This window comes from Arvicola amphibius, chromosome X (assembly GCF_903992535.2).
Source record: "Arvicola amphibius chromosome X, mArvAmp1.2, whole genome shotgun sequence".
Taxonomy (NCBI): domain Eukaryota; kingdom Metazoa; phylum Chordata; class Mammalia; order Rodentia; family Cricetidae; genus Arvicola; species Arvicola amphibius.
The window spans coordinates 65,544,475-65,566,389 of NC_052065.1; the positions used below are offsets into that span (position 1 = coordinate 65,544,475).

Below are 21,915 nucleotides of genomic sequence, written 5' to 3' on the forward strand. Positions count from 1 at the left end.
TGTTTTAAAGTTTTTGGCTAAACTGGACCCAGTGGCACATTCCTGCAATCTTAGTACCTGGGACAATGGGGCAAGGGAATCACACATTTAAGTCTGGTTTGGGCTACAGAGTGAGTTCAAGTCCAGGTCCAGCTTGAACAACTTTAAAAAAAGCTGTAATGTTTTCCCAGTGAGTGTGAGGCCCTGGGTTCAGTCCTTGGCATAGCTTCCAGCACTGGTCCCTACAAAAATTCCAGCTTTTCTATTATTTCTCAGTGAGAGAATTAGCCTCTACTATCTACCTCCAATATTAGCAGATGTGAAAATCTCCTTAAAAATGGATGTGTAGTCAGATGTGGTGGTATATGCCTGTAATCCCAGCACTCAGGAGCCTAACACAGGAGGATCATGAATTTGAGGATGGCTTGGGCCACATAAAAAAAATTTACAAAAATCTCTACTTGATTATATGAATACCATTTAATTCCCCCGAGATGTTTTCAGCTGCAAGCAGCATTATCTTCGATAAATTATTACTCACACACCAGAAAGACAGGTGGTACAATAGTGCTGTGGTTGGTAAATTCAGCAACCCACTAATGTCTTCAGGGGCTCTGTTATTCTGTAATTTGAGTTCACCATTATCACTGTTTAGGTGATTATTTTGTTTTACGGAACAAATTCATTGCTGAAACTCTCTATTACTTGTCTGTTTCTGAGTAAGAAAGTATCTCAAAGTTTAGTACTTCAAAACAATAAATATTGCCTCATACTTTCTATGAGACAGGAATTTGACAACAGCTAAATTTGTTTTAGTTTGAAGCTCCTCCTGAGATTGCAATTACATGCTGTCCTTGGTGACACACATTTGAAAGCTTGACTTGGGGGTTCACATCTGAAACCTGGCCTTGGGGGCACCAGAGTCCCTTTCCAAGCTAGCTCCTTTACAGAACTGCAGGCAGCAGGACTCAGTTCTATGCTGGTTGTTTAAAGGTGATCTGAGAGACTCACCATCTGGGCTACCCCATAAAACTATTTAAATGTATTGGACATGGAAGTTGCTGTCCCCAGAATGAAAGATCAGAGAGGGAGAGGAAGAGGAGGGAAAGGGGAGAAGTGGGGGAGGAAAAGAGAGAGATTTATGGCCTAATGTAGAAGTCATCCATAGTTACTTCCTAACATTCTATTAACTAGCAATGCGTCAATATATGTACAGGCCTGGCTTTTCTTCACTGTTCTCTGTTGTTTCTCAGCACAGCAGGCTTTCCTTTTATCTCATTGACCTAAGTTGGTTCACTGCCCATTCCCAGACTAATGTGTGACAAAAGGGCATGTGGGGGATGGGATTCCCAGACTCAGACTTAAGTCACCAGTGATTTATCCCTTGGTGCTAGGACATAAGCCTATCCTTGCTGAGCACTGGTCACTATACCAACGCGCTATTAAATCGGATTTCTGCAAGCAGTGAAGGAAGGGAATAGCTACTGGTGAGGGAACTGACGGTAACGAAGAGTGTCTCAGTTCTGCTCACATGAAAACTGTGTCTTAAACATTGTTACAACACCCAAAAGCTCTGATCCATATCTGGCCTCACACGTATAATTGCAGATTTCTTTATTTTCCTGTTTTTCAGTTCTCAAAGCCTTCTCCTCTTAGGCTGTTTCTCATTGTTATTTCAGGCTTAGCAGGTAAAAGTGCAGTCCCTCTCTCCAATTCATGGCTGCTTTCTGTGTGTGTGTGTGTGTGTACCTAAATATGTAATTACAACCATCTCACTCTGTATAAAGTTACTTGTATGTATACGATTGTATACAATTTCAGACCACTTAGTATTGAATAACCAATTGGAGGCTGTCAGCATTCCACAGTTGCCCGAAATTCTTTGTCTCTTCCATGTCACATGTCTTTTGTTACCTTTTTTCTCCCCCTGTTCTCTTAACACCGCCCCCCCCCCCCCGCTTTGTGGACCTGTATCTACCCTCTCCACACACACACACACACACACACACACACACACACACATGCTTATATAACACATGCATATGACAGAAAACACATGCTAATGTCTGAGTTACTTCCCATAATATAGTAATTTCCAGAGGTGATCTGGTCAGTTTCTCCTGGGTGTCAGCTAGTGGGAGAGGTGGAAACGAAAACCAGGGGAATGAGGGGGAAGGGCTTACATTTCTCACGTGCCTTTCATTAAGTAGCTGCCTCGTCTCGAACCGTAGGCAAGCGTTTACCTTGCATCCTTAGTCCAAATAAGTATCAGTAGTGATTTAGACTTTTTTCTCCAGTGCTGGAGATTGGATCGCATGCACTTTTTACCACTAGGCTACACTCACAAAGGAGTCTAAGTCCCAGTGGCCCAGGATTGAAATAATCACTTAGAAGCTCTGTTATCATGCGTACGTAAGACATTAAACCTTTGTCCATCAGTTACTTCATCTTTAATAACAGAGCGTACTTAGACGTTTTATGAGCATTGTTAGTTAACATGACACATGCTGAACGTATTCGCCATTACAATGAATAAAGTAACCACAGCAATTACACTGTACCTTTTATTATAAAAGGGGGAAGAGGACCTGGTCCTTTTTTGACTTCTGAAAGATCTCCATTACTAAGTAAGGCCTTATGTAGCATTCCATTTGGGAGCTGAGAAAGCAGAAGATAAAGGAGATGGTATTTGCAAAGATTTTGAAAAGCCCCCTGGGAATTCCACCGGGTGGGGGTGCTGCTTTTCCCAAGGCAGTCCGGAGCATGCGCTGTTTAGCAGCCGGGCTGGGCACTTTGGCTGCACTAGTGGCATCTGGCCCCGCACACATTCCACGCCCACCCTGAGGCGCCATCCGCTCCCTTCTTTCCGGGCCCCACCGCGAACGCTTCTACTCCGCCCCTAGTCAGGAAGGTTCCCCCGCTGCTCGCGTCGTGCTGGACGTGACAAATGGAAGTCGCACGTCCCAACAGTCCCTTGTAGATGGACAGCGCCTCGGAGCAATGGAAGCGGACCGGCCTTCTGGGCGGCGGCCAATAGCAGCTTTGCTGCTTCATACTCTGGGAGCAGCGCCGGGAAGGGGCGGGTCCAAGGGCAGGCTCAGGGGCGGAGCCAGGGGCGGGGCGGGCGCCCTCTGGTCCTCCCGCAACCCGGCGTTCTGCACGCTTCAAAAGCGCACGTCCGCCGCAGTGGTCTCCTCTTCTTCAGGACCGAGCCTCTTGATCCTACCGCGTTGCCAAAATGTCGCTTTCTAACAAGCTGACTTTGGACAAGCTGGACGTAAAGGGGAAGCGGGTCGTGATGAGGTAATCTTGTACTGCGGCTCTCACGCCCTCGGGCTCTAGCACAGCCTCTCTGGCCCTGGCAAGCACGCTTTTCCGTGCACCCTAAGTTGTGCTTAGTTTTCAGCTGGGTCTCGGGGGTCTTGGGTTAGCAGAGCAGGGTGTCCACCTCACCCCGTTGGGGCGGATACTGTCCGGGTTTGATGCTTCCTAACTGCTTCTAGCATAAAAAGCGACCAATAGTGTCCTTTAGGGAGTGGATCCCACCGAGAAAGGGTTCAGATTCTCAGGAGTCAATGCTTTTCCCGTTTCTGAAATGCAGCTTCATCTCCTGTAACGAGACGGGACCTAATACTTATCCTGTAAATCTCTAGGCCCCAGTGGAGGGACCTTGAAAGGTCATTTAGCTAATTTCCCTTCCCCCACGGTCTTTGGACCATTTCTGACGAATTCGAAACCGCCCACGTTTCATTGGTCCCGGTACAAAATGATTTCTTCCCCAGAGGATGTTGCTCGAAATGCTGAGGAGTGGAGGTCTCTCCCCAAAGAATTGTGGGTGGGAGGGTGAGGCCCACTGGATGAAGCTCTGTACAGCTTATATAACAGGCCTCTGCTGCCGTACCTTGCCGTTGGACTCCTGGCCTTGCTTGGGGTTTGCATCAGGGTTGTGACACATACAGGGTGTGGCCGCCCAGAGTTGAGGCTTCTAACCTCACCCTCAGAGGTGGCTAGAGAAGCAGGATGTTAGTTAAAGTGAGGAAGGCTCCACGCACATGGCACTCTTCTTCCCGCACACGTGGATCCCTGGTCATTTATCAAGTTGGCTTCTCCCTTACCTGACAGAATTTACTAGCGTGTATGGCACTGACACCTTTCTGCCTTTCTTACTTTATAATGTGTTTCAGGAGTGAAGGATGATGGTGAGATACGTAAGTGATGAACTCGTAAGTGATGGACTCAAGGATGGTAATTTTGAAGGGCCATAGATAATCGCAGTGACTGCTGCCGGCTTGACCTTTTTTGGAAGCAGTTGATTGATTGGCAGCGTGTGAATGACGTAATCCTGGTCCCTTTCACAATTTGGGCCAGTTCGCATGAGGGCATCTTTTAGATATTAACACACGTGTAAGGGAGCAGAGGCTCTCCTACCTCTCCAGCTAGGAGTTAGAGAACTGTACAGCCACATATTTCATCGTAGCCAATATTACTTGGCAGGTGACCCTTTCTTGCTGTGCAGATAACCAGAACCCAGTGCTCATGCAAAGCACTCATGTCTCAAATGGGACAGACCTTTGTAATCCCGATGGAGTAGAGATCCCAGCCACCCTCGGGTTAAAGGGCAGGTTCTAGCTCTTCATGGTGCTCCAAGGAAATGAGATTGACTCGTGAAACTAAGAAGGTAGATGTTGGCCTGCAACTAGCTTAATAAGGCTTAAAATAACTTGTACCTCCACTGGCTTGAGACTGGCCCTTCCAGATGCATGCAGCCGCTGAAAGACAGTGGGACATTGTGTTGGTCACCTTTCTGTAATTGCAGTTTGGGGCTTACAGTTAAGGAATTAACTCTGGTTGGGGGTAAGAATGGAGGAAACAGTTTTTTCTCCCTTTGCACCAAGTCAAATTTCACTTAACACAGGTTAGCCTTGTGTCTTGAAATGATTGACTAGTCCAGTTTTGCGGACGGAGATGTTCAAGGTTATTGAACTAGATTCTCTAAAACTCTTGGATATGATAACCCAGGGACAGTTTGAAATAGACTGTCGGGGTTTACAATCTCTTCCTTTTGTATGGATACATTGTACTTGTTTTTAAGGCCACACTGGCAAAGTTGCTTTGTTTGCGCATTATTAATGCTTCTTGAATAAGGAGTTGCATTGTAGGCTTAGATATTTAGAGCAGTCTGGGCGGCCATGCCTTGGTGAGCTCAATACCTTCTTGTTCAGTGCTTTGTAGTTATTGGCAGTGCTTCAAAAATGGTGCCTCTGGAGGAGTGGCTGTTTCCCTTGCCTCCTTTCTGCCCTGTAGAAGGATAGATATTTGTCTCCTAACTTGTCTAGTCCCTTGGTTTGAATTGGCAAGGGAAGTTGATTTGTTGGGGTAATTTATTTTTGATGTGCTGGGGAATCAGCCTGTAGGTATTTTATGTTTGAGCGCTCTCCCACTCAGTCACACCCCAGCTCCTTTTGGAGCAGCATTAAAATAGCCAGAAACCCTACCAGGTTCCACTAGCAGTTTTTTCCATCCCTCCAACTCATGTTGATTTTGCAAGGTTATTTGAGTAAATTTCCCGCTGATTTCTGCCCTGTCATTTCCTTTCTTTCCACTCACAGGTTACCAGTCATCCTTTGCTTGCTGGTAAAGTACTTCTCTTTTTCTTTTACCTTCCTGTTTTGTTTTTAATTTAAATTATTTTTTTCCAAACTCACTGGTTTTTTTGTGACTTGCAAAGCAACAGTCCTGGTGGAAAGAAAGAAAATGGAATCACACGGGTGTAATTTAGCAGTCAGACCACGCGGCACCAATGGGCATGGTTCCTCTGAGCGTTTAGTAGAGCTAACTGGCCTTGAAACCGGGAGATTTCAATAAAGACTTGTTTTTGTTTTTGGTTTTTTTTTTTTTTTTTCCGAGACAGGGTTTCTCTGTGTAGCTCTGGCTGTCCTGGAACTCATTCTGGACCAAGCTGGCCTCTAATTCAGAGATTCACCTGCCTCTGCCTCCCAAGGGCTAGGATTTAAGACTTGATATTCTAACTTAGTGGGTTTTAAAAAATTAATATTTTGTAATAATTTCAAATTTCTAGGAAATTGCAAAGATTGTACAGCAATTCAGTTTTTCCCATGGCTGCATAGCACATAATTGTAGGTCAAAGTCAGAAGTAGGAATTTGACATTGGTGTAAAGGGTGTTTAGTTCTCTAGCGTTTTATCACAGGTAGATTTGTATAGCCACTGCCTCAAGCAAGATATAGGATTGTTTGATCACCACCAAGTCGTCTCCTCTCTGTGTTACTTGGTTCTAATCATGCCCTCCACTTTTAATCCCCAGTGATTTCTGACCTGTGCTCTACTTTTAATACTTGTCACTGCAAAAGCATGGCATATACAGATAGAGTGTAACTTTTGGAATTGCACTCTTTCACTTAATGTTCGTTTAATAGTTATCCAAGTTGGTACCATGTACCAACAGTATATTCCTTTGAGTTGCTGGATACTTTTTCACGGTATGGGTGTATCGTAGTTGAATCATTCACCCAACCATTGAATGCTAGCTATCTGGGTTGTTGCCAGTTTGGGGCTTTTACAAATGAAGCTGCTATGGATTTTTTTTTTTTTGAGGAGGGGTGTCAGTCTTGGTTTGACCACATGGGTCTTGGGTAAGACACCTAGAATTGGGCTTGCAAGCATTTTGCGACTGAGCGATCTCATGTTTAACCTTTTGAGGGATCCCCAGATAGCTTTCCAAAGATGCTCACCATTTCACATTCCTGCTAGCAATGTGGTCAGTTTTTCTGCATCCTCACCAGTACTGGGTGGTAGAAAAACTGACTGGCTGGAGATATTTTAGCTATCAGACGATTAAAACAGGAATCTCATGCTGGGAGAAGAAAAGCTTGGGCTATTTTCCTGCAATATTACACCTTACACAGACAAAGATGGCTCAAATTGGCTTATCAGCAAAGGGTGGATGAACCTGGGTTTTTGAGGCACAGATTGTCACTGCAAGTTTGGTAGTTGTCATTTTTTTGAGACAGGGTTTCTCTGGAGCTTTGGAGGTTGTCCTGGATCTAGCTCTTGTAGACAGACCATGCTGGCCTCCAACTCACAGATTTGCTTGCCTCTCTGCCTCTGAGTGCTGGGATTAAAGGCGTGAGCCACCACTGCCTGGCTACAGTTGTCTTTTTTAATTTAGCTGTTCTGGTATATGTAGTGATACTTGACCTTGTCCTTAGGCAAAGCTTGAGTATTCCTGCGATGTGGAGAAAAAGGTGCGCATTATATATAGGAATAAGTGGGATGTGTAGGGAAGGCTGTTCCCTGCTTTGGAGTCCTCAGAAGAGAAGCTAGTGCAGGCAGAGTTGTGAGTCTAGGGGTGATTGGTAAAGGTTGAAGTGATCAAGAGGGCAGTGAGAGAGCTAATCCAGTTTTCATAAGTGAGCTGATGCCAGCAGAGCTTGGACGAAGCCACAGAGGTTGGGATATTTCTGCCCAAAGGCATTCCTTCTTAGGTTTTGGTGGCAGCGCTGTTTCTCCTATGCAGTTAACCCTTGTGTCCATTAGCCTTCCTGGGAGGCTGTGAGAGGCTCATGGAAATAGGATACTTGATCCACTTTGGTCTGAACTTTAAGTCTGGCAAGGACCTGCTCAGGATATTTAAAGAGGATGCCTGAGGTGCCAGAAACCAGCTAAGAGTGTATTTCGTTGTTCAGAGGCATAGTGCCATTTAATTTTAAAGGCTTTCTTAAATCCGAATCAAGGACTATGTCCCTTTAACTCCTTGGTGAGGCGGATTAGTGTTCAGAGCATGAAGGAAACCTGTGGTCTGCAGGACTTGGGGTCACTGCTCAGACAGGAGGAAAGAGCAGTGAAAAGCTTTGCAAAGGGGAGTTTCACAACAAGGACAGCAGCAGTCCTGTTGCCATATCGTAGTCCCTAGGTGTTTTTTCAGTAATGATTTTAATATGGTTGATCTGTCAAATAACAATTATAGTTTGGAGAGTCATTAACATATAATAACAGCCAACACTTGCATGATACTATGCCACTTCTAAGCCTTCTATCATTCACTAACGTGTTTCTCTTAATTATGAGTTAGATACTATAATCACGTCTCAGATTTAAGAAAAATTAATAAGCCAGGCAGTGGTGGTGCAGAGGCATGTGGATTTCTGAGTTTGAGATCAGCCTGGTCTACAGATTGAGTTCCAGGACAGCAAGGGCAACACAGGAACCCTGTCTAGAATCACTCTTCCCCACAAAAAAGAAAAATGAATTAAAAATAGTCTTGGTGGATGTATTGGTGCAGTAATCTAATACTTAATTTCAGCATTTATTCAGGAAATGAAAGCAAGCTAGATTTTATAATGAGTCTGTTTCAATCATGGCAGACAAAACTTTGACATTAAAATCAGCCACAGTACAGGAAATAGTTCAGAGGAATTGGTTCCTAGTGGTAAAATGGGGCTGGGGATCTATGTGTGCTGTAGATTTGTCTGGCGTGGCCAGGGCCCTGGGTTCAATCCCCAGCACCACCACAGAAAAGAATAAGGCAGTAATCTGTTAGGTCATTATATTACTAGCTTTCATTTTAATCACTTGCCTTCCACTTGCCTGTTTGTTATTTCATTCCTTTTTTTCCTCAGGTTCTTTGAAAGTGACTTACATCAACTGGATACTGGAGCCTAGGTTTTTTCCTATTCTTAGTGTGCCAGATATTCTCTGAAAAGAATGAAATGAAATTCTCTTGATCTGTTTTTTGTTCTTTTCTTTTGGGGAATGTTTTCACAAGGAGCCAGATTCAATGTCAAAAGAATTAGAATCTCAAGGTATATTACATATTGTCACCCCCACAGACTGCTATAGATACCACCAAGCTAAATAGAGAATACCAGGCTAAAATAAGTATGCATTTATGTGTAATCACCTTTAGCTTCCCAGATCTGGACAAGTTCTTGTGGTTTGAAATTTTTTAAAAATTATTTGCTACATATCTAAAAAGGTTTCCACATACTCAAATTTCTTTGAAATGAGCACATTTGTTTAAGCAGTTCAAGAACATGAACCTATACCGCAGAATCATCATCTGGCCTATCCCTATCACTATGATCACTCCCTTCCAAGTGACTGAGTACTGTCTTCATTTAATAGTTTTAAAATGACATTTTGTGTGTGTGTGTGTGTGTGTGTGTGTGTGTGTGCGTGTACATAGACATGTACATATCAAGGCACAGGTGTGGAGTTTAGAGGACAACTTGCAAGAGTTGGTTTTCTTCCACTGCATGGGACTTAAGGATAAAACTCAGGTTTTCAGACTTGGCAACAAGTGTCTGTACCCCTTGAGCCATCTTTCCAACCTTCTTTTAATGCCTCTTATTTTAAAGGTGAGATTTGAACTTTTGAGGTTCAAATTTTTGAGGTACCAAGAAGTTGATCATGGCTCTGAAAATGAAGCCTTTTTCTTTTCTAGGGTGGACTTCAATGTTCCTATGAAGAACAACCAGATAACAAATAACCAAAGGTAAGATTACTGCTAAAGCCGGCTTGGGTTTAAGATGTATGAGTACATGGGATGTACATGGATGCAGATTTCTTTCTTTACATGCTGGGGAATACAGCAACTGAAGCCATAAGACTTTGTTTGGTTCTATACTAGCCTGCTCTCTTGTCAATGTGAATTTGATTATTCTCAATTTATGAAAACTATTGGAAAAAAAAGTCACCTATTCTGTGTGTGGTGGTGCATGCCTTTAATCCCAGCACTTGGGCGGCAGAGGCAGGTGGATCTCTGAGACTAAAGCCAGCCTGGTCTATAGAGAGTTCTGGGACAGCCTGGTCTATGGAGAGACCTTGTCTCAAAAAAATTCAAACAAATTCTAGCTTGTCTAATGGTGCTAGTTTTTGGAAGGCTGGGTGTAGGAAGTCATGTAGCATGAGCTGCAAAGCCACTTTCAGGCCATTCTAGGCTATCCTAAAACTTGCCCCAACAAACCAAAACGAGTGAGGGGGTTTTGTATAATACTTGAGAATTAATAAAACATTCATTGTATGATTCTTTTTTAAGCTGTTTTTTAAAAAATATTTATTTGTTATATATACAATATTCTGTGTTCATATATGACTGCATGTCAGAAGAGGGCACCAGATCTCATTACGGATGGTTGTGAGCCACCATGTGGTTGCTGGGACTTGAACCCAGGACCTCTGCAAGGGCAGGCAATGCTTTTAACCGCTGAGCCATCTCTCCAGCCCTGTATGATTCTTAAGAATTAATAAAAATATCTTAAGACAAAACCAAACAGAAAACTCCAGACTACCCTCCCCCTAAAAAATCCTTCACTATCAGCAGAACATCCTGAGGAAGTTCTTGTTTTTAAAAAAATATTCAAGGAACTTGGAGATAGTACTTTTTAAAATCAAAGTTAAAGGTTAATTGACTTGCAAAACAAACTGCAAGAGAAGCATTTTAATATCAATTTTTTTTTGGTTTTCAAGACAGGGTTCCTCTGTAACTATCCTGGAACTTGCTTTTTAGACCAGGCTGGCCTCAAACTCAATGAGATCTTTTGCCTCCTGAGTACTGGAATTAAAGGTGTGCACCATCACTGCCCGGCAATATCAGTCATTTCTAAGCTTACATGTAGATTTGCCAGAATTTGTTCTCAGTAGCCCAAATGAGGTATTTTTTGTGGGAAGGTTTGGTTTGCCTTTAGCCTTCTAAAAAAAAAATCAGAAGACTTCAGAAGGAACACTTTCAGTCAGTTTACCTCCCTGGTGTCTTGGATACGAGCTTCAGAAGCAGAATGTCTTTGTAAAGATATATTTTTATATGAGAGAGTATGTATGTATGTGTGTGGGGGGGGGGATTGGTGCACTGTTAAGTTGCCTGTGGAGCGCACAGGGTATTAGATACACTAAGCCAGCTGATATGGCTGCTGGGAAGTGAATGAATGCATGTCCTCTAGAATAGCTACAAGCCTTAACCACTGAGCAATTTCTCCAGTGCCTGTGTAGAAGCACTGTTGTCGCTTTGAGAAAATTAAAAGGATTTTATTTCAAAACATTTTTCTGAGACAAGGTGTCAGTTTTTGCTGAGCTTGAGCTTGGAGTCCTGCCTCAGCCTTCCAGGTGTTGTGTTCCAGGCATATAGTTTAATACCTGGCTCTTTATTTTTTATGTTAAATTCTTTTTATTTATGTACAGCTGCATCAGAACCTATTAAAGATGGTTGTGAGCCACCATGTGCTGGTTGGGAATTAAACTCAGGACCTCTGGAAGAGCAGCCAGTGCTCTTAACCACTGAGCCATCTCATCAGTCCCAAATTGATTTTTTAAAAAATTTATTTTATGTATATGTAGAGTTTATTTTTTGTGACTGAATGATACCTCACTTTTTCCTCCATTCATCTGCTAATGGGCAACGAGGTAAAGTCTTCATTTTAGCCATTGTGAACAATGCTACAATAAACTTGGGTGTGCAGATATCTTTCTGTATGCTAATTTCATTTCCTTTGGGTTCATGCCAAGTGACTCTGGTCACAAAGGTATCCTCTACCTAGCAACTACTCACATTTCAGACTTTGAGAAGGGAGCAGGTGTTGGTCGTGCATTGCCTGGCTTATCCAGAGGATGGAAACAGTGAACAGTTGTTTTCGAGAGAATGGAGGGGACGCTTTAAGAGCCAAGGTTGATGGTTTATAGACATGGTCTCATGTGTTCCAGACTGGCCACATTTGCTGTTGCTGAGGATGATCTTAAACTTTGATCCTCTTCTCCCTCCCGAGGGCTGGGATCCCAGGTGTGCAGCACCATGTGCAGTTTGTTCTGCTGCTGCTGGTCTTTGTGCATGCCAGGCTTTGTGCATCACCAGCCCCTAGAAGCCAAGGGCTAACCTTCCCTGCAGGTCCTGCTGTAGACTGCAGCTTCCGTCGGCTAAGTTCTTTTCTACATGAGGAACAGGTCTATGATGAGACTGTGTAGTTCCAGGTGGTAGTTTTTATCATGTCTGTCTTCTGAATACAAACCTGAATTCTGCAACCCTCAGACTTGAGGAAACTTTGTATTATACAAAGTTACTGTTTAAAATGGTTCTCACTAATTCCTAGGAAGAACGTTGTTCCTGTCTAATGTTTTCTCTTGCTTATAGGATCAAGGCTGCTGTCCCAAGTATCAAATTCTGCTTGGACAATGGAGCCAAGTCCGTTGTCCTTATGAGCCACTTGGGCCGACCTGATGGTGTTCCCATGCCTGACAAGTACTCCCTAGAGCCGGTTGCCGCAGAACTCAAGTCTCTGCTGGGCAAGTAAGTACAGGGTCCTGGTGCTGGTGAGCTCTGGGGATAGGTAAGGCCTGCTGTCACTGGTTCTCTGCTTTCAGCTTGCTCCAGTCTTCATTGCTTGCTCCTCCCTCCCCACAGGGATGTTCTCTTCTTAAAGGATTGTGTGGGCCCAGAAGTCGAGAATGCCTGTGCCAACCCAGCAGCTGGCACTGTCATCCTGCTGGAGAACCTCCGCTTTCATGTGGAGGAAGAAGGGAAGGGAAAGGATGCTTCTGGGAACAAGGTAGGCCCTGTGCCTTTGATATTCTTGTGCCTTAGGATCTGAATTTGTGTGAGGCCACAAGTAAAGGATAGTTTAAGCTTACCTTGATTTTTTTTTTTCCCCAGACACCTTTTGAAACTGAGTATACCATACTTGTAAAAATGTACAAATGCGGGCCACGGATGGAACTCAGAGTAGTGTGCAATGTCCCGGTACAATCCTCAGCACTGTAGAAACCAAAACAGTTATTTAAATGCACAGTGTGATGAGTTACCAGTTGTCACAGAGCAGAGTACACACACTATATAATCACTCCCCGGTGAGGGAAGGAAATGTGACCAGCACCGCAGAAGCTCTCTTCCTATTCACTTTTTGAAATGCCTTTGCAAAGTACTTGAATGCTCTGGTAACCAGAGTATTCGGTGAATGTAATGGTCATTGTGAGATTACTTCAGGCATTTGATTTAAGGCATTTCTTTCTTGGGTGGGGTAGGAGTGGTTTGAGATACAGTGTCACGTAGCTCATGTACTGGTCTCCACCTTGAGATGTAATCTACTACTATGACCTCGAACTTGCTCTCTTCCACCTTCCCAGCGCTGGGTTTCTCCGCCTGGTCTCTCACCTGACTCAAGGCTTTCTCTCATGAAATGTAGTGTTTTCATTTGAGTCTCTGTAAGATAAATAGGTACAGATGTCATCCTCATTTCCTAAGCAAACAAATCTCAGCGTAAGAAGCTTGGGTTTCAGGCAGGCAGTCATTTTGTTTAAGTTAGTGGTACTGATGCTGGACTTTATAGTTCAGGCAATTAGATCTGCAACCTTTTTCTACAAAGAACCAGATAGTAAAATGTTGGAGGCTCTGTGGGTCCTGTAGTCAATTGCAATTGTATGCAGTCTGGATCTATTCACATGCCATTGTCAAAAGCTGTAGACAATCCACAAGACGGGTCACTAGGCTTGACAACAGACTTCAATTATTATTTTTTTTTTTGGTATTTTTGAGACAGGGTTTCTCTCTGTAACAATTCTTGCTGTCCTGGTACTCACTTTGTAGACCAGGCTGCCCTTGAACTCACAGGGATCCACCTGCCTCTGCCTCCCAAATGCTGGGATTAAAGGCGTGTGCCACCACCGCCTGACCTCAATTATTGAATGTTAAAACTGCCTTACTGAGCATGGTTTCATGTTTCCCCTTTGGGTCTTTAAAGATGAAAGAACAAGATGCTCTGAGGGTATTTATCAGTCCCCTTTTGACTTCTGACATTTCTTAAGGTCATCTGGTGTGCCCACTCTGTTTCTTTTCTTAGCAGCATAGGCCCTGAGCTGGCCCTACCATGCTTTGGCACAGTCTTGCTACAGTACTACTCAAGTGCTAACCTAAAATTTAGTGCCCTTTTAAACTGAAACTCAAGATGCCCAAACTGTAGTGCTTAGAAATGGCAAGCACAACTGGAAAGTTGATACGGAGTGTTTTATTTAGGAATCAATGAACCGACTATGCTAGTCTCTGACTTTTAGTTAATTTACTGGCTATTCAATTCAATGGCTTAGAATGCCTGAAATTGCAGGAACCAGTCATAAGTTCAAACTGGACACAAACGAAATGAAGACAAAATTCAGTTTTATATTTTTTTAATATTTTGTTTATTTATTATGTATACAATATTCTGTCTGTGTGTATGCCTGCTGGCCAGAAGAGGGCACCAGACCCCATTACAGATGGTTGTGAGCCACCATGTGGTTGCTGGGAATTGAACTCAGGACCTTTGGAAGAGCAGGCAATGCTCTTAACCTCTGAGCCATCTCTCCAGCCCAAAATTCAGTTTTAATAGCTTATTTTTATAGGCGACTGTGAGCTCTGGAAGAGCAGCAAGTGCTCTTACCCACTGGGACATCTATCCACTCCCATAATTAAATGCTGTTTAGTGTGTTCACATGGTTATTTTTAGAGTTACATTACCTCCCTTGTACCCATTGCCTGGTCCAAATGAGAAATGTCTGGATCATTAATTTCCATGGCATCTTTTCAATGAAATTTTCAATTTATCATATTTGCTCTCATTCTTTTTGTTTAGTTTGAAATTTTTTATCACATGTATTTAGTGTTTGTGTGTGTGTGTGTGTGTGTGTGTATGTACATGTGTGTACGATTTTCAGGAGGCAATGGAGACAGGAAATGACCAAGGTACCTGGAATATTTGGGAGAAGGAATAGACCTTGCTGCTAATAGTAAATCTTTTTCCTACTAACTCAGGGTTTTTTTTTTTTTTTGGTTTTTCAAGACAGGGTTTCTCTGCAGCTTTTTTAGAGCCTGTCCTGGACCTAGCTCTTTTAGACCAGGCTGGCCTCGAACTCACAGAGATCCGCCTGCCTCTGCCTCCCGAGTGCTGGGATTAAAGGCGTGCACCACCACCGCCCGGCTTTAACTCAGGGTTTTAAGATGTTCAAGAGGATTCTTGGTGGCCTGAAATGCTTTTGAAGTTGTTTTTGGAGCCATTAATATTTCCTATGTTGAATTTTCCTTTTTCAATTTTTTTTCTGCAGATTAAAGCTGAGCCAGCCAAAATTGATGCTTTCCGAGCCTCACTGTCCAAACTTGGGGATGTCTATGTCAATGATGCTTTTGGTACTGCACACCGAGCCCACAGGTACTGAGAGCTTTGTCAGTAGTACTAGGCAGAATACAGTGATCTTGGATGCTTGAGCAGCTCAAATTCTATTCTTGTGATTAAAAAGTCAAAACATCAACAGCAGCTTATGGGGAGAAAGGGTTTGTGTGGTTTGTCACAATCCATCGAGAGAAATCAGGGAAGGAAGCTTTGGCTTACTTGCTTATTCACTGGCTTTTACTCAGCTAACTCTTTGTTTGTTTGAGGCAGAGTCTCTTTTTGTAGCACTAGATTGGCTTGGAACTTATGCAGACCAGGCTGCCCTTGGACTCAGAGATATACCTGCCTTTGAATCCGAAATGTTGGGATTAAAATAAGCATGGGTTCCCATGCTTCCAGTGCTAGCCAGTTTTCCAGGCCCATCAGCCTAGGGTTGCTACCACTCATCCTGGGTTGGGCCTTCCTACATCAATTAGCAATCAAAACAATGTCTCACGAACATGCCCACAGGTCAGTTTGATCAAGAGATTCCTTCTTCCAGGGGACTCTAGGATGACTTAAATTAAGAAAATCCCAAGACAAATGCATCCTTTGAACTTTTATCTCTACTTGAGGTTATCTGTTCTGTTTTAAATCTTGATTCAAAGTGGAAATAGAGACAAAATGTTTGGGTGTGGTAAAACATTTTATGAAGCTGAAGGAAGAGATTTCTTTAACTTTATAAATTTTTATTTGAGAACATTATCAAAATATCTATTTTCGTATCAACTGTGATTCCACCTTTGATCTGTTAACTATTAACTGGGTATTTTTAAACTTTTAACATATTTTGCCTACATGTTTATCTGTACCATGTGCATGCAGTCCCCTCAGAGGCAAGAAAGGGGCATCTGATCCCCTGGAGGTGGAGTTAATAGGGTTTTGAGCTGCCATGTGGGTGCTGAAAATGAACCCAGGTCCTCTGTAAGAGCAGCAAGTGATCTTAGCCAGTAACTGGGTACTTTATTGTTTTATTTATAAATTCTTCTCTTATACATTATATCCTGTTCATCGTTTCCCCACCCTCCATTCCTCCCAGTCCTCCCTCCCACTTCTCCTTTCCTCAGATCCACTCCTCTGTTTCCCTTCCTAAAAAAGAGCAGGCCTCCCAGGGATATCAACTGGACATAACAAGTTACAATAGGACTGGGCACATACATTCATCAAGAATGGACGAGGCAACTCAGGAGGAAGAAAAGAGTCCTAAGAGCAGGCAAAAGACTAAAGAGATACCCCTGCTCCTACTGTTGGGATTCCCACAAAAACACCCAGCTACACAGAACCAAGCTCAGATCCTGGGTATCTTAAATTCCACCTCAGCCCATTGCTCTTTTTTACCCTTGGTTGTAAACTTAGTCAGAAATGTATCTAAGGGATGAAGCCATGGTCTCTTATTATCCCAAGTGGTGAAAGCATTTTAGTGGTAAGGACCTGGCTTCTGGGTCTAGGAAAAATGGTAGAATTTGACTGGATTTTGAATACATTGTTTTCTTTTTTTTTCCTCCTAGCTCCATGGTGGGTGTGAATCTGCCACAGAAGGCTGGTGGATTTTTGATGAAGAAGGAGCTGAACTACTTTGCTAAAGCTTTGGAGAGTCCTGAACGACCCTTCCTGGCAATATTGGGAGGGTATGAAGAAGACTTTTGGATCATGTTTTGGTGGATAGTGTTATCCTGGGAGTCGATCATAACTTGGGTGGTTTATAGTTAGCCAGCTCAATCATATTGGGTAACTGAGAATTCAATAAAGGAACTGTGGAGAGGTGATGGTGGGGTTTAAGGAAGTCCCTCAATAGTTTGGGGCTAATAGTAGCTATCAATCAGATAGCTATTATTCCAGAGAGGTAGTCGGTGGAAAATGGCGGTCTTTAGTCAGGGTATAGAGGACTGGTCATCTGGTAGAGGGAACCAAGGAAAGTGCTTTTGCTTTAATTTTCTGCTAGGATACTCCCTGTACACACCACTTATTGGCCCAATTTATCTGGAATGCCGAAGGCATGTGAGCCTCTTAATGTGGTCTATGTAGGTCAGCTTCGTTGGACAGAAGAGAGTAGAGACGGGCAGAAAATGGTTCCACAGGGAAAAATGGAGAGCCTTTGAAGGTGGTCATGAGGCTTTCCCCCCGCTTTAAGATAAGTTCTCATATACCCCAGGCTGGCCTTGAAATTGCTTTGTAGTTTAGGATGGTCTTGAGCCCTGACCCTCGTACTTCAGCTTTCTGAGTGTAAGGATTACATACTTGTGCCACAGCTTTTCAAGGCTCTTCTTAAAACAGTTTCAAAGTTGATATATTATAACCTGGTGGGGTATAACTATGAACTTAACTCTCCAGATCATGTACCTATTTTATGTTCTTATGGGCAAAGGCAGTGTGTGCGTAAGTGTAATATAATAGTTTAACCGAAAAACATTCAGAAGTGAAGGATGAGAAAGCTGCCTTTCCAGTGGCACAGCGGTGGCACAGCTGCTTGGGCAGCCTTCTCTGGCCTGGGTTTTTTCCCTTCCAAATGAGTAAGCACACTCAGCATCTCCTGATGAAAATTGACTCTGGAACTGGGTGTCAGTTTCACGGAGGAGCATAGTTGCTCTCTAGGCTTCATGAGCCCTATTTTAGGGGCCTAAAAATAACCCAGATGGGTGTAGGTTTTTGTGTTGTCTTCTTGCAAAAAGGTTCTTGGAAACATGGACTCTTTTGTTTACTGAGTTAAAAGCATCAGACTCTGGCCTCTGGCTTCTCTTCAAATTAGCATTTGAGCTGTGTGGGTTGACCCTTACACGTTTTCTGAAGATCTAGAATTTGGGAGTGAATGCCACCTGCTGGCAGGATCAAGGTTTAGAATAAGACTGAAACACAGCAGTCTACTTTAACTACAGGGTATATGCTGTAAGATTTCTGAACACTTGAAGCCAAGAAGAGCACAAACCCTAAAGAATAGACTGTTTTTTGTGGGTCTACAGGCAGCAGGCAGAGAGACAGACTGAACCTGGCATGGGTTTGGATACCTTAAATCACACAGTGACACGTCTCCTCATACTGAGACTAGGTATGCTAATGTGAGTCCATGGAGACCATTTCCATGCAGATCATCAGTTACTAATCTGGCAGTCTGGACTTTGAATTTTGGATGAGGGTGCAGTTGATAAGGAAGGTCTTGTTTTTCTGTTTTTATGGTGCTGAGGATCAAATGCAGGGTTTTACCCATGGAAGACAAGTGTTTTTATATTTAGCTATGCCCTTAACCCCAGAAAATCTTTTTTTTTCCAAGACAGGGCTTCTCTTTAACTTTAGATACTGTCCTGGAACTAGCTCTTGTAGACCAGGCTGGCCTTGAACTCAGATCCGCCTGCCTCTGCCTCCCGAGTGCTGGGATTAAAGGTGTGCACCACCTCTGCCCAGCGAGAATATCCTTTTTTAAACCCTTGTTTCGGAGCTACCTTCAAAGGATTTATTCAAAGTATGGAGTGTTGGAGAAACGTGGCTAAGCTTGGCAGTACTTTTGCCATTTGGGGGCATTTTCTTATCTCCTGCTGTGTCTATACTCAAAAATTGTGTGCTTGTGGTGATGAGTCTTGCTTTCCCTTCTAGAGCTAAAGTTGCAGACAAGATCCAGCTGATCAATAATATGTTGGACAAAGTCAATGAGATGATCATTGGTGGTGGAATGGCTTTTACCTTCCTTAAGGTGCTCAACAACATGGAGGTAGGAAACCAGTGACAAGTGGCTGTGAAATGACTCTAGTCATAGCAGTATATGGGAATTTAATGTGAGTCCTAAAACCGTTTTCATCTCATCTGAAGTTGCTTGTCTTTTGTTCCTGTATTACTATATAGTTATGCTCCTGTCTGTTTTGGGTCAGTCATGTTCTTAGTTTAGATGCTGAACTTTATCTCCTTGACTCTTTTGTATAGATTGGAACTTCTCTGTATGATGAAGAAGGAGCCAAGATTGTGAAAGATCTCATGGCTAAAGCTGAGAAAAATGGTGTGAAGATTACCTTGCCTGTTGACTTTGTCACTGCTGACAAATTTGATGAGAATGCCAAGACTGGCCAAGCTACTGTGGCCTCTGGTATACCTGCTGGCTGGATGGTGAGTCAATCATGTGTTCGGTTATGTAAGTACTCAGAAACTTGGGAACATTCATTCATCTAGCAGATACTTTTTGTGGCACTGGAGATCCAGCTGAGTGTTTCACAGATGTTAAGAAGTGCTCTGCTACTGAGCTGTGCCCCTCAAACAAATTATATTAATAATCTCCATGGAACTCAGTATGGGAAATGTTCCCATACTTGAGGGCAATTCCATCAGTATAAGTGGTGCTATCAGATTGCTGCTGTTTTATCAATAACAGAGCAAACACACTTTTAAAATATTATTCAGTGTTTATTTAGCGAGCACTATAATGCTGGAGATAGTATTCTACCCCTTCCTGATTTGAGCTGTTCTGGATTACATGGCTAACTGTGAGCCATTTAAAGAAAACTATCATGTTGGCAAGGTGGCTCCGTGGGTAAAAGTGGTTGCTAAACTGAAGGAGAGTACAGATTTTCAAAAGTTGCTTTCTGACTTCTACATGACATGTGTGTGTTCCCCACAATCGAATGCCCTCTGGGCCCCATATACATGTAGATAAACACATATATGAACATAAGCATAAATCATACAGACTAGGCATGGTGGCACTCACTCATCTTTATCCTGCTCTGGAGGGAAGGCTAGGCATCTCTGAGTTTGAGGTGGGCGTGGTAAACATACCAAATTCCAGGCCAGTCAAGTGTATATAGTGAGATCCTATGGCTAAAAACAAACAAACCCAAAACAAAAAGATAAAAGTCTTGAGCCCTATTTTAGACCTACTAAATCAGAAACCCTAGGAGTGGGATTCAATACATTGTTTTTGAGCAAGGCTTCCTGGAGATTATGATACATTGAAGGATTGAAGGTGATTTATCTGATTCATTGTCAGTCTCTATTGACATCTCTAATAGTCTTAGCTGTGGCTAGGCCGTTGTTACATTGTGACACATGTAAAGTATCACTAGCTACAAGGTGTCAGTTGTGCTGGCTCCATGTTGTGACAACCAACAATGTCTCCAGACATTAGCACATACTTGTTTGACAGCAGAATCGATAGAGGTTGAGAACCACCTAGCTTGGCTGCCATTGAGCAACATGAGGTTTCCCCTTCTTTGATCCATAAAGTAGAATGTTCTGTCAAAGGGTGTTTACACACAGGCTAAAGGATACATTTTGATTCTAATAGAAACTCCGGATGTTTGCTCAGCCTTATATTGTGGTTTTGGTGGAGATGATATTTGGTCGTAGTAAGTTTTCTTAATGGTTCATCCTCTTGATTCTACCATCCAGGGCCTGGACTGTGGTCCTGAGAGCAGCAAGAAATATGCTGAGGCTGTGGCTCGAGCCAAGCAGATTGTTTGGAATGGACCTGTTGGGGTCTTTGAATGGGAAGCTTTTGCCAGGGGAACCAAGTCCCTCATGGATGAGGTGGTAAAAGCCACTTCTAGGGGTTGCATCACTATCATAGGTAAGGGGTCCTGTGCTACTCTCACACTAATGCAGCAGTGGCAGAGCTCTATGCAGGGGAGGCAGAGGGGGAATGTCCTTAATATTTTCCAAATCTCTGATAGTTCATGGAGGTGTCATTCTTAGGGAGTCCTCTTAAGATGCAGTGGGGAGTTCATTAGCTAGCAACCTTTTGGGTCAAACCTTTACAGTTCCGATGCCAAAACCCTTTTCTCTGGTCTTCATTCAACAGGCGGTGGAGACACTGCCACTTGCTGTGCCAAATGGAATACAGAGGATAAAGTCAGCCATGTGAGCACTGGGGGTGGTGCCAGTCTAGAGCTCCTGGAAGGTGAGGTTATTCTCTGTTTTGATTATTTGAAGGCAGGGTGGGGAACAGTAGCAATCGTTAGTTAGATAGCACAAACAAAGCACCTACAATCCACTTGGCGGGAGGGCATACTAGGAACACGTTTTAATTGACCTGGGACCAAGAATGCAGGAGTGCTTGAACTCCTCCCGTACTTTATCAATAGAAAAATAGGGCAGCTGTAGCTTAGTGGGTCTTAAAGTAATGCTGTCTGTGTATGTGCTCTCTCAAAAACAGGTAAAGTCCTTCCTGGGGTGGATGCTCTCAGCAATGTTTAGTATTTTCCTGCCTTTTGGTTCCTGTGCACAACCCATAAGTCAACTTAGTGTGTTTTCCGCATCTCCATTTGGTGTTAGTGCAAGATTCAGCTAGTGACCGAGATGCAGCACCAGGAACCCTTAAACAGTTGCACAGCATCTCAGTTCGTCCTTACTTCATCGGGATTTGTCTACATTCTTCAAGATCCCATTTAAATTCCATTGTGACTAAAGCCATTGTGCATTCTAGAGTGCATCTATTTATATTCTGCCTGTAAAAGAAAGTGAGCTATAAAAGCTTAGTCCTCTCTGAGTAGCCTCTGGTTGGCTTTGTCACTGTTCATGACTCGGCATGGAAATAAGATGAAATTCCAGCTGTAGATTTGGAGAAGTTGATGATCTATTAATAAAGATGTCCGCCGAAACTGGAGTTTTCCTGTCATATTTTGTTAGGAAGGGTGAGACTAGAATCTTCATATGGGATCAAGTATCTATCTACATTTTGATGGAAGGATTGGCTGTAGTAGTGGGGAGGTGGCACTAGACAGATGCCTATTACTTAGTGAAAGCCTATAAATGTTTTACAATTGGATATAAACAAAACCA

General features: G+C 43.1%; 1 protein-coding gene across 1 annotated transcript; it reads left to right on the forward strand.

The window, feature by feature from the left end:
* Nucleotides 1–3,107: 3,107 nt before the first annotated feature.
* On the forward strand, nucleotides 3,108–21,734 carry Pgk1 (phosphoglycerate kinase 1). The gene is made up of 11 exons (XM_038316116.2): nucleotides 3,108–3,282; nucleotides 9,441–9,491; nucleotides 12,117–12,272; nucleotides 12,387–12,531; nucleotides 15,056–15,159; nucleotides 16,668–16,787; nucleotides 18,745–18,859; nucleotides 19,069–19,248; nucleotides 20,527–20,704; nucleotides 20,936–21,034; nucleotides 21,290–21,734. Exons 1-11 carry the CDS (start codon nucleotides 3,218–3,220, stop codon nucleotides 21,328–21,330), a joined length of 1,254 nt encoding a protein of 417 aa, XP_038172044.1. The 5' UTR covers nucleotides 3,108–3,217; the 3' UTR covers nucleotides 21,331–21,734.
* Nucleotides 21,735–21,915: the final 181 nt, after the last annotated feature.

Coding starts and splice junctions, on each gene's coding strand:
- Pgk1 (XM_038316116.2), top strand. CDS start 3,218: ATGTCGCTTTCTAACAAGCTGACTTTGGACAAGCTGGACGTAAAGGGG. Junction 12,273..12,386: donor CTCAAGTCTCTGCTGGGCAA/GTAAGTACAGGG, acceptor CCCTCCCCACAG/GGATGTTCTCTTCTTAAAGG. Junction 21,035..21,289: donor CAGTCTAGAGCTCCTGGAAG/GTGAGGTTATTC, acceptor TCTCAAAAACAG/GTAAAGTCCTTCCTGGGGTG.